The following is a 15976-nucleotide window of genomic DNA, read 5'->3' on the forward strand; positions in this document are numbered from 1 at the left end:
GTATGTGGATGACATACTACTCATTGGGAAGGACATCCCTATGCTTCAGTCTGTCAAGACCTGGCTAGGGAGTTGCTTCTCAATGAAGGACTTAGGTGAGGCATCCCGCATTCTTGGGATACAGATCTATAGAGATAGATTTAAGAGATCGCTTGGCCTAAGTCAGAGTACATATATTGACAAGGTACTCCTTCGGTTTGCCATGCAGAACTCCAAGAAGGGATTTCTGCCGATGTCACATGGCGTGAGTCTTTCGAAGACTCAAGGTCCCTCTTCTAGAGAGGAGAGAGACCGCATGGATCAGATCCCTTATGCCTCAGCCATAGGATCGATCATGTACGCCATGCTGTGTACTCGACCTGATGTCTCGTATGCTTTGAGCAGATACCAGTCAGATCCAGGTGAAAGTCACTGGATAGTGGTCAAGAATATTCTTAAGTACTTACGAAGGACTAAAGAATATTTCTTGATATATGGAGGCAATGATGAGCTAACTATAAAGGGTTACAGTGATGTCAGCTTTCAGACCGATCAGGATGATTACCGATCGCAGTCAGGGTTCGTATTTTGCATTAATGGTGGTGCTGTCAGCTGGAAGAGTTCGAAGCAGGATACAGTAGCTGATTCTACAACAGAAGCCGAGTATATTGCTGCATCAGAGGCAGCAAAGGAGGCAGTTTGGATCCGCAAGTTCATTACTGAACTTGGGGTGGTTCCTAGCATCGCTGACCCAGTTGAGCTCTATTGTGACAACAATGGAGCTATAGCACAAGCGAAGGAACCTCGCTCACACCAGCGGACCAAGCATATACTACGGCGCTTCCATCTCATTCGAGAGATTATCGATAGAGGAGATGTGAAGATTTGCAGAGTACCTACAGAGGCTAACATCGCAGATCCCTTGACCAAGGCTTTGGCACAGAGGAAGCATGATGGTCACACTAGGTCTTTAGGCCTTAGAGCCTATACTGATTGGTACTAGTGCTAGTGGAAGTTTGTTAGTTAGAGCCCTAGAGCCAATCATTTGATGATTGTATGAACTCATGTATATCATATTCTTGTATATTAATAAAGGCATTTGTTTGGTTATTATACTTATTTATATTAGTGCCAAATAGACTAAGTATAATAGCGTCCTTGAGTAGAAGGTTCATACCTATATCAATCGATTAGTTGAATCGATAGTGAGATGATATAAGGAACACTACTCTAAATCATTCCTAGTCGAGTATTAGCATTCAGGGACAATGTTAATACAATAAGACTAGCATGTAGGTCAGCTCGATGACTTGATCTCACAAGTCATGGATATAGAGATATCAAGCTGACACATGAGTATGCATTAGAGAATGTATACTGAATGACCCGCCATGAGAAAGTATCATGGATCGTTATATGAGTGTCATATACTTTCTCATGAGGCTATTAGTATGACTATTAGTCCTTAGACCTGAAGTCACCATGGATCCCTACATAAGGAGTTATGTACTTTGGTTTCGTCAAACGTCACCCGTAACTGGGTGGACTATAAAGGCGATTACTGGGTATATAACAAATTATGTAGAGGGATGTGAGTGATGTAGATGGGATCTATCCCTCCCATATGACGGGAGCGACATCGGTATTCTTGATAGAGTGAGACCACTAAGTGCATGGCCATGCCCAAATGAGTCAACATTAGATGTTGAGCTCATTTGATCGAGTGAGTCTACTTGGAGTTCAAGATTTAGATTGATTAGAGGATGACACGGTCTATGCCTCACATTGATCAATCTAGATGTCTAGGATAGAAGGACACTTGTCATTATTTTGTGAGTTGTCACAATTGATAGTCACAAGGTGATGTCGGATCTCGATATTCTTGTAACTTGGGTAGTAATGATGGGTTGCTAAATACCGCTCATTACTTATGCTCCTAAATGGGTTTAGGGCATTGCCAACGTTACAAGAACCTATAGGGTCACACACTTAGGACAATTAGATGGAGATTAGGTTCATATGATGAACCAAGAGGATTTGATTCATTTGATGAATCAAATTGGATTAAGAGTAATCCTAATTAGGCTAACTTGAGTTCGACTCAAGTTGATTCATGTGTTCAATGAGTCTAATTTAGATTTTGACTCATTGAATTAATTTAATTTAATGAATTAGATTCATTATATTAAGTTGACTCGAATCAAATGGTTAGATTAGATCAACCATGGTAGAGATTGGGTCAAGTTTGACTTGACTTGAGAAGGAAGTCCAAAGGTCAATTTTGACTTGACCTTTTGCCACCTCATTGGTGAGTTGGCATTAGGTGGACCAATAATGATATTCCACATCATCATGGGTGCCACCTCATGGAAGTTACAAAGCCATTTTCTTATTAACTTCACATTAATTGCATTTAATGGGGAATTACACAAGAAGAAAGTGGCCGGCCACTTTGTGAATGAATGTGAATTCATTTTCATTCAAGTGTGGTGAATCTTCCTCCTTCTTCCTCTCAAGCTCTCCCTCTCCCTCTCCTCCTTGCTTGGCCGAATCTCACCAAGGTGCTAGCACACCTTTGTGTGAGGTTTTCTCCACCTACGTGTCCGTGTGGATACTTCTAGAGGACCGGCGCTTGACGGTCTAGAGATCCGGCAACTCCTTGGACGAGCGGGATAAGCGAAAGGCACGCTTCGAAGGTATAACCCTTATCTAGTGTAGATCTAAAGGTTTTACAAACTCGTACAAGAAAAGGTTTTTCGAAAAGTTTTGTTTACGAACCTTTGCACGGATCTACGGCTTTGGGTGACTCGGGGTTTCCGTGACGCGAAAAAGCGGTTTTCGCGGCCCGAAGAACCCAACACAGAAAAGGAAGCTCGATGGACCCGACGACATGAACCATAGGGCGGGCAGCACACTAAGGACAGTAATGGAAAAACCATAATAGTTGGAAAAATTAATTTCCTTCCTCCACAACGGCTTTGTAAGTAAAGCAAACAAACTTGCGTGTTGGCTCTGAGTTCCTTCCTCCACAACGGATGAGCTTGTTTGCAGTTCACTAGAACAAACTTCATAAATGGATGGTTATAGGAAATTATTTAGGACCGGGTGATCTTCTCTAACTGAAGGGGCACAATCCTATTTAATAGACTAAGTATCAAGTAATGGTACATACTTAGGCACATTTAATAGTATCCTCTCCAACGAAGTCACTGCTATTATTTGTGTGACCAAAGGAAAACCAACTATTAATTTTATTTGTCAAAAAGTTAAGTTGACAAGATAAATTAATAGGTAAAACCTCCTCATAAAAATGTTTGAATTTATATACGTCCACACTAAAGTGGCATGCAAAATTCCCGGTGTTTGAGGTGTTGGTGAATTTAAATGATATTATTTGAGGATCAATATTATTTTAAATTCTAAAGATTTGACCAAACAAACCAACTATTAATTTTATTTGTCATAAAGATAGGTTGACAAGATAAAATTAATGGGTAAATTCCCCTCTTACAAATGTTTGAATTTGTATACGTCCACACTAACATGGCATCCAAAATTCACAGTGTTTGAGGTGTTAGTGAATTTAAATGATATTGAGGATTCAATATTATTTTTAAATTCTTAAGTTTTGATCAAACATAGGATTTTTGTGATTCTTAGGATAACCTTCAATTCCCTTGCTATTATAGACAACAAACTTAGTAGTCCCAATAACATAGATTGGAAACAAACACCTGGATATTGTCTTAATTAACTGTTGAAAGGCTATAGGCTCTTTCTTTTAAGATCTATCCTAGCATGCCTAATAGTGATTCTAGAGAAGAGGAGATTGAGTATCATAAGAAATAGGTCAGGGTAGATGAGATGATGCAGTGTTACATTTGACATCTATGTCAAATGTGCTGCAACATCAGCATCAGGTCATGCCTACTATTTGTGATATAATGCGCAATCTCAAGAAACTCTTCGTACACCAGAATCGGGATGCTAGTTAAGAGGCTATGAGTGTTGGTTGCTACTCGAAAAACCTAGAGATTCCACTGTACAAAAATTTTGTACAAAGGTATGAACCTTTTCCTAGCTACCATGTGTTCTTTTAAAATAAATTTTGGATCGCCTGCGGAACTTAACACGTTTGATCCAAAACTTAACTTATTTGTTCTTTTAGGTTTAGACTTGGATCTCCTACGGAACTTAACACGTTCGATCCAAATCACCAAAGTTATTAATTCCATTAAATATTAATTTCCATAATTGGTTCCCAGTACTGATGTGGCGAGGCACATGACCTTCTTGGATATGGGAACAACCACCACCGACTAGACAAAACCTTTTAAGGAAAGCTAATATTTAATTTCCTAAAATAACTTTAGGTTAACCGAAAGGAACAATCAAATCACAAGGAAAAGAAAAAAACAAAAGAACACAACATCGAAAAACATATTCGAAATACTAGAATCGCATGCCTCTTGTATTTGGTATTATTTCCAAAAATAACTAGTATGATGCGGAAAGGAAAAATACTAGTTATACCTTTTAGAAAAACCTCTTGATCTTTTACCGTATTCCTCTTCTAACCTCGGACGTTGTGTGGGCAACGATCTTCCGAGATGAGAAACCACCAAAGCACCTTCTTCTCCTCCTAGCTAGGTTCGGCCAAAACAAAACCTTCACCAAGGAAGAAGAAAAAACACCAACCAAGCTCCAAGGGATGCAAGCTTTCTCTCCTTCTTCTTCTTCTTCTCCAAGTAGTATCCGGCCACCACAAGAGCTCCAAGCAAGAGGAAGGATTCGGCCACCACAAAGAGGAAGAGAGGGAGAGATGATGGCCGGCCACAACACCAAGGATAAGAGGGAGAAAATAATAGAGGTTGTACCTCATGAAGGCACCCCAACCCCCTCTTTTATATTCCTTAACCTTGGTAAATTAGGAAATTTAATTACAATAAAATTTCCTTAATTTTCCTTGACATGAATTAATTGAGAAAAATAAAATAAAATTTCCCAATTAATCTTTTAATGGCCGGCCTCAATCAAAAATACAAATTAGGTGAGTTTCAATCAACAAATTAAAACTTCCTAATTTGTTTCCGAAAATTTTAAAACTAAAATTTCTCTTCAAAAATCCCTTCATGGTTGATAAAAAGAAATTTCTATACTTTTAATTTTTCAACATGTGAATAATTTTCAAAGAGAAAATAAAATATCTTTCCAATCTACAAATAAGGAAAGAGATCTAATCTCTTTCTTTAATCTTTTGTAGATCCTTTTAAGAGAGATATTTTAATTTTAATTCTCTTTAATAAATTATATCTTCCACATAATAAAAATTAAAAATTAAAATTCTTTTTAATTTAATGGGGGCCAGCCACCTAAGCTTGGGTTCAAGCTAGGGTCGGCCACCCATGAATCAAGGCTTGGCCGGCCCTAGCTTGAACCATAAGCTAGCTTGGCCGGCCCCCTTATCATAGGTATGAAGGTGGGTATAGGTTGGGTATAGTACTCTATAAATAAGAGGCTACGATAGGGACCGAGAGGAAGAATTAGTTTTGGTCTCCCAATAAAATTAAGCATCCCGTGTTCGCCCCGAACAAACAACTTAATTTTATCAATAATAATTCATTCCACTAGAGAACTATTATTGAACTACCGCACCAATCCCAAATTACATTTTTGGGCTCCTTCTTATTATCAGTGTGTTAGTCTCCCTGTGTTTAAGATATCGAATGTCCACTAATTAAGTGAGTTACTGACAACTCATTTAATTAATATCTTAGTCTAAGAGTAGTACCACTCAACCTTATCGTCATGCCGGACTAAGTCCACCTGCAGGGTTTAACATGACAATCCTTATGAGCTCCTCTTGGGGACATTATCAACCTAGTATCTCTAGGACACAGTTTCCTTCTATAATCAACAACACACACTATAAGTGATATCATTTCCCAACTTATCGGGCTTTTTGATTCATCGAACTAAATCTCACCCATTGATAAATTAAAGAAATAAATATCAAATATATGTGCTTGTTATTATATTAGGATTAAGAGCACACACTTCCATAATAAATGAGGTCTTTATTCCTTTATAAAGTCAGTATAAAAGAAACGACCTTAAATAGTCCTACTCAATACACTCTAAGTGTACTAGTGTAATTATATAGTCAAGATAAACTAATACCTAATTACACTACGACCTTCTAATGATTTGTTCCTTTCCATTTTGGTCGTGAGCTACTGTTCATAATTTATAAGGTACTGATAACATCATCTTCTGCATGTGACAGCACATACTATGTTATCTACAATATAAATTAATTGAACAACTACAAACAAATGTAGATAATTTGACCAAATGTGATTCTTTATTCAAAACAAATGTTTACAAAAGCTTAGGCTTTCAGTATACACCCCAACAATCTCTCACTTATACTAATGACTAAGTTGTCATATCTTCTACCATACATCTGATTCCCATTCCCTCCACATGCCTATCGAAAGCTTTCGCCGGAAGGGCCTTAGTGAAAGGATCTGCCAGGTTATCCGCTGATGCAATCTTGGCGATGACAACTTCTCCTCGCTTCACGATACCTCGTATCAGGTGGTACCTACGCTCTATATGTTTACTTGCCTTATGAGCTCGTGGTTCGTTCGAGTTTACAACTGCACCGCTATTATCACAATAAATTGTGATGATTTTGGGCAAACCAGGAATCACATCTAAGTCCATTAGAAAGTTCCTGAGCCATACTGCTTCTTTAGCTGCCTCAGAGGCTGCTACATACTCAGCTTCCATAGTTGAGTCCGAAACGCATTTATGCTTAACACTCCTCCATGAAATGGCTCCACCTCCTAAAGTAAACACATAGCCTGATGTAGACTTACTGTTGTCCCTATCTGATTGGAAATCTGAATCCGTGTAACCCACAGGGAGCAAATCGTCTGCTTGGTAAACTAGCATATAATCTCTAGTCCTTCTCAGGTACTTTAATATATGCTTTACCGCAGTCCAATGTCCTTGTCCAGGGTTACTCTGATATCTCCTGACCATGCCCACGGTAAAACAAATATCAGGTCTCGTACATAGCATTGCATACATAAGGCTTCCTACAACCGAAGCATAAGGAACTGCTTTCATGTCTTCTATCTCCTTTGATGTCTTTGGAGACATCTCTTTAGATAGAGCTATTCCATGCCTAAAAGGTAAGAAACCTTTCTTGGAATCCTGCATGCTAAAACGAGCAAGGATTGTATCTATATATGAAGCTTGGGACAGACACAACATTCTTTTCTTGCGATCCCTTATTACTTTGATCCCAAGAATGTGTGCGCAATCTCCTAAGTCCTTGATATCAAATTGTTTGGACAACCATACCCTTACGTCTGATAATACCTTGACATTGTTGCTAATTAACAAAATATCATCTACGTATAGTACAAGAAATACCACCACATTTCCGTTACACTTATTGTATACACAAGACTCATCCGGACACTGAATAAATCCATATGACTGGATTACTTCATTAAACTGGATGTTCCAAGACCTTGAAGCTTGCTTCAGTCCATAAATGGACCGATTGAGCTTGTACACTAGATGTTCTTTGCCTTTTTCAATGAGCCCTTCTAGTTGCTTCATATGGATGTTCTCTTCAAGACTTCCATTAAGGAAAGCTGTCTTGACATCCATTTGCCAAATCTCATAATCCATATGAGCAGCAATGGATAAGAGTATCCGGATAGACTTAAGCATGGCTACCGGTGAAAAGGTTTCCTCATAATCGATTCCCTCTTTCTGAGTGTACCCTTTCGCAACAAGCCTAGCTTTGAAGGTTTCTACCTTCCCGTCTGTCCCTCTTTTCCTTTTGTAGATCCACTTGCATCCAACGGCTTTTACATCATCAGGTGGTTCTACAAGCTCCCAGACTTTATTAGAGTACATAGACTCTATTTCAGAATTCATCGCCTTTTGCCAAGATGCTGCATCTATATCTTGGAGTGCTTCGTCATATGTCCGGGGATCAGGTTCATGTTTACCCGGGATCAAGTCCGAAGACTCTCCCAAAAACATGAATCTCTCAGGCTACCTTACAACCCTCCCACTACGACGAGGCACTGTCTGTGGTTGTGTATCATGTGTGACACGTGTTGCAGTCTCTTGTGGTATTCATCTTGTACTGTTGGTACTAAAGTAGACGTGTCCTCTCTTAGTTCTTCTAAAACAACTTTACTACTGGGCTCGTGATCCATTATATAGTCTTCTTCTAAAAACTGGGCATTGGTGCTAACAATGACCTTCTGATCTTTAGGACTATAAAATAAACCTCCTTTCGTTCCTTTAGGATATCCCACAAACACGCGAACTTCTGTACGAGATTCTAACTTATCAGCATCTAGTTTCAGCACATGTGCTGGACTACCCCAAATCCGAATATGTCTTAGACTGGGTTTTCGCCCATTCCATAATTCTGTGGGAGTAGAAAAAACTGATTTAGAAGGTACTAAGTTCAGAACGTATACTGCTGTTTCCAGAGCATATCCCCAAAACGAATTTGGTAATTCTGAATAACTCATCATCGATCTAACCATTTCCATAAGAGTCCTATTCCTTCGTTCTGCCACACCATTCTGTTGGGGTGTTCCAGGTGCAGACAATTGGGATTGAATCTCGACCTCTGATAAGTAATTCCTAAACTCTCCTAAGATGTATTCACCACCACGATCAGACCGTGGTGTCTTGATACTTTTACCTAGCCGTTTCTCCACATCAGCCTTGTATTCTTTGAACTTATCAAAGCACTCGGACTTGCGGTGCATTAGGTAAATGTATCCGTATCTTGAATAATCATCTATAAAAGAGATAAAATATTCAAAACTACCTCTTGCCTAGACAGACATAGGACCACACAAATCAGAATGAACCAATTCTAACACTTCCTTGGCTCTATATCCCTTGGCCTTGAACGACCTCTTGGTCATTTTACCTTCCAAGCAAGATCCACAAGTTGGAAAATTTTCCAACTCTAATGAATCCAAAAGTTCATCGGCTATAAGCCTTTGAATCCTACTTAAGTTAATATGACCAAGCCTTAGATGCCAAAGATATGCTTGGTTCATTTCCGAAGGTTCTTTTCTCTTATTTGAGTTAGAAGATGAGTTATAAATTTCCATGTTTTGCTTTGTGGGAGAAATTGGATTTAAAGTATACAAATTGCCAACTAATGCACCAGAACAGATAATCACTTTATTTCTCTTAATAACTACATCGTTACTAAAGGAAACTGAATATCCATCTAAAAACAGTTTAGAAACTGAAATTAAATTCTTTCTAAAACTGGGTACAAAAAGATAATTTCTTAAAACCAAATTTCTATTATTACTAAAAGATAAGTAGACGTCTCCCACTGCAACAGCTACCACCTTAGTAGCATTGCCCATGTAGACGGTAATCTCTCCTTCAGATAGTCGTCGGGTTTCCTGGAACCCCTGCAAGGAATTGCAGACATGATCAGTGGCTCCCGTATCTACACACTAGGTGTTGGTAGATAACACCGCTAAACATGTTTCAACAACTAGAGCATGAGTTATACCTTTGTTTTGGTTCCTATGAGGACAGTCCGCATTCCAATGTCCTGACTGCTTATAGATGAAGCACTTGCCCTTCGGCTTCTTCACTCCAGCTTTAAATCCTGTACTCTGAGATTTATTCACTTTCTTTGCTGAGCCAGCTTGTTTCTTCTTCTTCTTTCCTCTCGGTTTAGAAGTAGAATCATTTTCAGTATAGTAAATTTAAGAATTGTGATGAAATAATCCTTCTGCTGCTTGAAGTTCTGTCAGTAGTTCTGCTAATGAATATATCCTTTTATTCATATTATAGTTCAGGCGGAACTGCTCAAAACTTCTAGGTAGCGTTTGGAGGATCATATCGATCTGGGTTTCCCCATCAATTTCTCCTCCAAGGATCTGTATTTCGTTCAGATAAGTCATCATCTTTAGGATATGATCCCTCACAGGAGTACCCTCTTGCATGGTGGCTGTCATTATCTTTCTCATGGCTTCTTGCCTAGAAGCCCTATCCTGATGACCAAAGAGTTCTTTGAGATTGTTCATAATATCATAAGCTGTTGGTAAATCTTGATGCTGATGTTGCAATACATTTGACATTGAAGCCAAAATGTAACACCGCGCCATCTCATCTGCTTTTACCCATTTCCTATGATATTCAATCTCCTCTTGGGTAGATTCACCAGTGGGTGCTTCAGGGCAAGGCTCAGTCAGTACAAATTTATAACTTTTAGCAGTAAGAACAATGTCCAGGTTCCTTTTCCAATCTATGTAATTAGGTCCAGTAAGTCAATTCTGTTGAAGTATGATGGACAGTGGGTTGAAAGTCATCCTAAGAATCACAAATAACTTTTGGTCAGAACTCTAAATTTAGAATAATATTGATTCCTCAAACGATACTATTTTAAATTAACCAACACCTCAAAACACCGTGAATATTGTATGCCACGATAGTGTGGACGTATACAAATTCATCATTTATAAAAGGAGGGTTTAACCCATTAATTTTATTATCTTGTCAACCTAACTTTTTGACAAATAAAATTAATAGTTGGTATCCTTTGGTCACACAAATAATAGCAGTGACTCCGATGGGGAGGATACTATTAGATGTGTCTAAGTGTATACCATTACTAGACACTAAGTCCATTAATAAGATTATGCCCCTTCCGATGGGGAAGATCACACGCTCTTAATTAACTTCCTATAGTCATCCAAAATGGAAGTATGTTCTAGTGATCCACAAACAAGCTCATCCGATATGGAGGAAGGCACTCAGAGCCAACGCGCAAGCTTGTTTGCATCACTTACAAACCAGTAATGGAGACCATGGGATTTACTTAAAATCCCTCTCCCACTTAGTTATTTATAAATGAGGAATTTTAACTATGCTAGCCTACTAAACATGTATACTAACATGCACACACAGCACAATACAAAAGCAATAAATAGAAAATCTAATTTTCAACTATTATGGCTTTTATCTATAGTTGTCTTCCGTGTGTTGTCATCCCAATCTGCTGCCATATTTGGCCACCGCACTACAACAAAATCGCTCATAGACATCAGTGGAACAACAACGATTTTAGGCTAAAACCGATGTCTTTGAGTATTTTACACCGGTTTTTCTAAAAACCGGTGTTTATGAGCGCAGATTTTAGCTCATAGACATCGGTTTTTTAGGCGATGTCTATGAGCGCCCTTTTTTTGGTTAATAGACACCGATTTTAACATCAGTTTTTAAAATCCGATGTTAATGAACCCAAATAATATTTTAATTTTTCCCCACAAGCCAAAATCTGCACACTGTGAATTCCCTCCAAACCTAAATCTTTATCCCGCCCTTCCTCTGCGCGACATCTCTCTCGCGATAACCTAAACCTCCGACCATCCGACCATCTCTCTTAGCCTAATCCTAAACCTCCGACCATCTCTCTCAACCTCATCTCCCTCTTCCCCCCTTCCTAGATCCTCTCCCGATCAGGATCAAGACACGACGAACTTGCTTCTCCGTCCAACCACACCGCATCTCCTCCAACTCCTCCATTTGGTTGAGAAGAGGAGGCCTTGGTAGCGTACAACATTCCCACCCGCGCATCCAGAGCCACCGGTACCACCTCCTCTGCCACCTCCACGAACAGCAGGCTGAACCGCAGCAGGTACGGCTGCCGACACGTCGTCCCCTCCGGGCACACCGCCAGGCCCCCCTCCACCGCCAGCAGTCGCCGCGTCTCGTCCCCTGTCCCGGGTCAGCCGCACAGTCCGCATCGGTGCCAACGCCTCCGACACCCGGCTCAGGCTGTACGTCACGGCCGGCACCGTCCTCTCCAGCACCGAGCACAGCATCACCGGGTCCAACAGCGTCCAGTGCGTGCACACGTACACCACCCCCTTCTTCTCCCCGTTCGCTTTCCCATCTCCGGCCCTCCGGAATCGGATTCTGGTGACGGCGGCAATGAAGATGGATATTTTAAAAGGGAAAACGATCCCCATCGCGATCCTGAACATGACCAAAGGGATTGCCACGGGTATCCACATGAAGAACGCCATCATCTCGCATGGCGTCGGGAGAAAAGCCAGTCTTCCGTCATGGAACACAAGTGTCTTCGGGTACTTGTTTCTCGGCATTTTGCTGCTCTCACTCCTTGATTCCTCCTCTCTCACGACATAAATTTCCTGAAAAATAAAACAATCACTTTTAACTCATATCTTTGATCGACTAACGTGGAATCGAAAGAAATGCAGGTCCAACCTTGGCCGAGAGTTGGTGGTGGTGGACATTGGAGAGGTTCACAATGGCCGCACAGGCCTTGACCATGTCCCTGAGAGCTCTCTGGTTGTCAGGCCAAGAGATGACCCCCGTGAAGTAGCAGCCCTTCACCACCTGCAGCTCCGCCCCCACCACCTCCCCCACCTCTAAGTACTCCTTCAAGAATCCCTCCACCATGAGCCTCGGCAAGGTGGTCAGCACAACAGCTCGCCTCCCTTTCAGCACCTCGCATGCATGCAGATGGAGGTTCTCCAAGAAAATTTTCGGCAGCACAGTCCTAGCGATCAGCCTCAGGTCCCCCGTCCTCAGCCCGCAGAAGGTCACGAAGGCCATGATCCTCATCCCAAACTCGTGCTTCCCCAAGAGACACAAGGCAGGGGAGAGCGCGAGGAGGAGGAATTAGTATAACCAATCCTCTCGTTTCAGAGTAATATGATTATAACTTTCTTTTTGTTTGAGGTTCACATCCTTACTGTATAAATAATTTTTTGATGATATTGTATATTTATGACTTATCTGATTATTTCTTTCAACTTGCTACTGTGGACCAGGTATGTTCCTTCTCATTTGCACCTTATGGTCTTTGAGTTGGTAAAAAACTCTCTGCGTGCGGTTCAAGAATGTTTTATGAATTCTGATAAGAATGCCCCTCCTGTTAGAATTATTGTCGCTGATGGGATTGAAGATGTTACAATAAAGGTACGATACCAATAAATACTTAATCTTCAATTACTGTTATTCTGCTTGGTAAGCAAGATTGCAATACTTCAAGAATAAGAAAGGATTAGTTAAAAATTCATGTTGTCTTGGCAAGTTGCAGAATTTGAATTTAACACAGAATACTAGGTACTCTAGAAAATAGAAACTAGATGTAGTGAAGATGAAAAATATGAATTTAAATTATATTTTCTTTGGGAATTCTTGACAGTTACTGATGTCTTGCAGGCATTTTTTATTTCTTGAAAAGTGTTGATACTGCAGAACCACCAGATGTAGATTTGCAAGACAGAGAACAATTATACATTGAAGAACATAATTGGACTAACTCCTCACTCTTTAAAGTGGTTAATCAGATTTATCAGAAAACTATTACAAATGAAAGTTAGGGAAATTCTCAAATATTTCATGAATTTGGGGCTCATTGCTACTGGTTATTTTTAAACCAGACAATGATTATGTGAAATCCAAGAGTCTTCCACTTTGTCTATATCTGACTATATGCATACAAGAATACGTCAGAGCCTGTTGAAAATCTTTTACTGCCAACATGTATATCAGCATCTGCTGTTGATACAAGTATAACACCCGGATAAATGCAAAAATTTTCTAATTTTTGTAATTTATCTTCTTCTTAATATCATTAAATTATATCTTATGGCATTTCTCTGTTTGTTAATACTCATGGTTCGAGGAATTTCTTGTTACATATCAATCATCTAGTTTTTCTAGCTTTGGAATACTGATCTTGATATGCTATCAATTATTTCAGATATCAGATGAAGGGGGTGGCATACCAAGAAGTGGTCTTCCAAAGATTTTCACATATCTCTATAGCACTGCTAAAAATCCACTCGAGGAAAACGATGAAGGAAGCTCAGATGGAGTAATTATGGCTGGTTATGGTTATGGGCTTCCAATTAGTCGTCTCTATGCTCGCTATTTTGGTGGTGATTTACAAATTATCTCTATGGAAGGATATGGTAAATCCAATTCTTTCTTTATGCAATACTTAATCTCAAGTTCAATTTGTCCTGCTTGAATTCCAATATGGCTCATTCATTGCCTATTATGTTGCCAATACTTATTCGTGATTTACAAACTCGTGCTTGCTATGATTTTTTGATACAAACCGGATGCTATGCTTTTGTTACAATGATTTTTTTTATACAAACCGAATGCTATGCTTTTGTTACAAACCATATACTAGTTGGAGACTAAATGATTGCCTAAGAAGAAAGGAAATAGAGATTAGGAGATGCAGTGAGTAGAGTGGCTGGATAAGCTATCTTAAATGGTAACCTTAGGATTAAAGGATTGATACTCGAATTTAACCTAACCTATTAAGATAAATGGGTAATCAATACTAATCCTTATTTTGATTGTTTAAATGTTGGGCTCCTGTTTCATAGCAAAAGGTTCATTTTGTGACTCTAAACTAAGTTTTTTTTTTTATTGTTTAAGTGTATTTTCTGAATTTTGAGAACCAATTTTTTTTTGTACATCTACCATCAAGTATGACCCTACTTAACCAGATATACACTTTTAGACCCCCATCTTCATGCACATGGCTAACTGTAACCCGCGAGGTCTTCTGACTTTGTGTTTTTCAGTTCAGGGTCTACTAGTTTACTTATCTCTTGTGGGTTTTGAAGATACTTTGTGGCCTGTATAACATAGAAGAACAATGAGCCGTGGATATATAGCATGAATCTACTAATATGAATCACAAACTGTTGGATCAAGAAGGATATATCTTGAGACTAGCGAACCCAAAGGGCAAACAATGTTATGTCTTTTCCAACTAATGAATCTCCAAAGGGAAGATAATGTTGAAAGAAACTTGTGATTTGCAGCGAGGCTATGGTTTCCTCAGTTGGGATGTGATAAGGTAGCTAAATAGAGGTAATACAACCTTTAACTTACCCTGACTATTGTATGAACTGATTAGAGGGCTTGTTGAGAATTAAGCTTCTAAACTACATGGAACAAATGATTATCGGAAGTTTGTAGGAAATAAGAACAAATTTGGGTTTATGCCCTCAGTATCTGTTACAAGAAGCTGATGCTGTTTTTGAGTATCAAATATTTTCAAATATGCATCTTACCCAATTTATCAGACACCCTCTTTCCTTGCAATATGGAGGTCTTCCACTGATTATTTCCAGTAAAACTACTCCAAAAGCAAAGATGTTAGCTTGAATTTCCATTTCTTGTTGCTCTCGAGGAACATTATATTCTGGAAGAGAGACTCTGCTGAAGTAACCAGCACTTTTCTTAGATTCTGAGAAAATAATTTTCCAGCTCTCAAAATCAACCAACTGCAAAAGAAATGTAAGAGGGTTTTATAATCTTAATCCATTCCGCTAATACAAAGATGTGAAAAAACATAAACCAAGTTAGCAGTAAAAATCACTGAAGGAATTATCTGGGAAAGATGAAAGCCACAAAAAAAGGGCACAGTTGCCTTTTGATTCACTGCATATCAACCCACCTTGTGTTTGCCTGCTTCATTGATTGCGTGGTGATGGTGAATTTTATAGCTTTTGCTCCTTATTGTATTATGTCTATTAGCCATGTGTATACAAAGGGCACAGTTGCATTCTTGCTTATGAGATTTGGAAGATGGCATCAGAGGTAGTACAATAAATAGTATATCTCTTTATTTGCTTGTTAACTATGAACATTTTCTTTGTTCTTCTATGCTTCCTTCACTGTTATATTCGTTATCTTCCACAGCAGCCTTTAAAAACTCAGTATTCTATTTTATTTGATACATGGACTCATTTGTTTTAGTTATTTGACATATGATGGATTTATGTGTTTTTACAGTTTACAAATCTCAAGTACTCCAGAGTTGAAATTGATGAAGTGCGGTTCGAGTGGGCTGAATGCATGCTAGATTACATTTGAGACAGTTGTACCTTGATGTGTTAACAGAATGTTA

General features: G+C 39.2%; 2 protein-coding genes across 2 annotated transcripts; one reads left to right on the forward strand and one right to left on the reverse strand.

The window, feature by feature from the left end:
• Window positions 1-3647: 3647 nt before the first annotated feature.
• On the reverse strand, window positions 3648-12645 carry LOC122031213 (glycerol-3-phosphate acyltransferase 1-like). Its single transcript, XM_042590356.1, has 3 exons — window positions 12295-12645; window positions 11622-12218; window positions 3648-3659 (listed from the first exon to the last, which is right to left on the reverse strand). Exons 1-3 carry the CDS (start codon window positions 12643-12645, stop codon window positions 3648-3650), a joined length of 960 nt encoding a protein of 319 aa, XP_042446290.1.
• Window positions 12646-12845: 200 nt separating this feature from the next.
• Window positions 12846-14247, forward strand: LOC122032500 (pyruvate dehydrogenase (acetyl-transferring) kinase, mitochondrial-like). The gene is made up of 2 exons (XM_042591796.1): window positions 12846-13011; window positions 13802-14247. Exons 1-2 carry the CDS (start codon window positions 12889-12891, stop codon window positions 14069-14071), a joined length of 393 nt encoding a protein of 130 aa, XP_042447730.1. The 5' UTR covers window positions 12846-12888; the 3' UTR covers window positions 14072-14247.
• The last annotated feature ends 1729 nt before the right edge of the window (window positions 14248-15976 follow it).

This window comes from Zingiber officinale, chromosome 11A, assembly GCF_018446385.1.
Source record: "Zingiber officinale cultivar Zhangliang chromosome 11A, Zo_v1.1, whole genome shotgun sequence".
Classification (NCBI taxonomy): domain Eukaryota; kingdom Viridiplantae; phylum Streptophyta; class Magnoliopsida; order Zingiberales; family Zingiberaceae; genus Zingiber; species Zingiber officinale.

Bases quoted from the DNA above. Each gene is read 5' to 3' on its own strand.
- LOC122031213 (XM_042590356.1), bottom strand. From the start codon at position 12,645: ATGGCCTTCGTGACCTTCTGCGGGCTGAGGACGGGGGACCTGAGGCTG. The intron at 12,219-12,294 runs GTTGGACCTGCA...TTTATTTTTCAG, and splicing joins ACCACCAACTCTCGGCCAAG to GAAATTTATGTCGTGAGAGA.
- LOC122032500 (XM_042591796.1), top strand. From the start codon at position 12,889: ATGGTCTTTGAGTTGGTAAAAAACTCTCTGCGTGCGGTTCAAGAATGT. The intron at 13,012-13,801 runs GTACGATACCAA...CAATTATTTCAG, and splicing joins TTGAAGATGTTACAATAAAG to ATATCAGATGAAGGGGGTGG.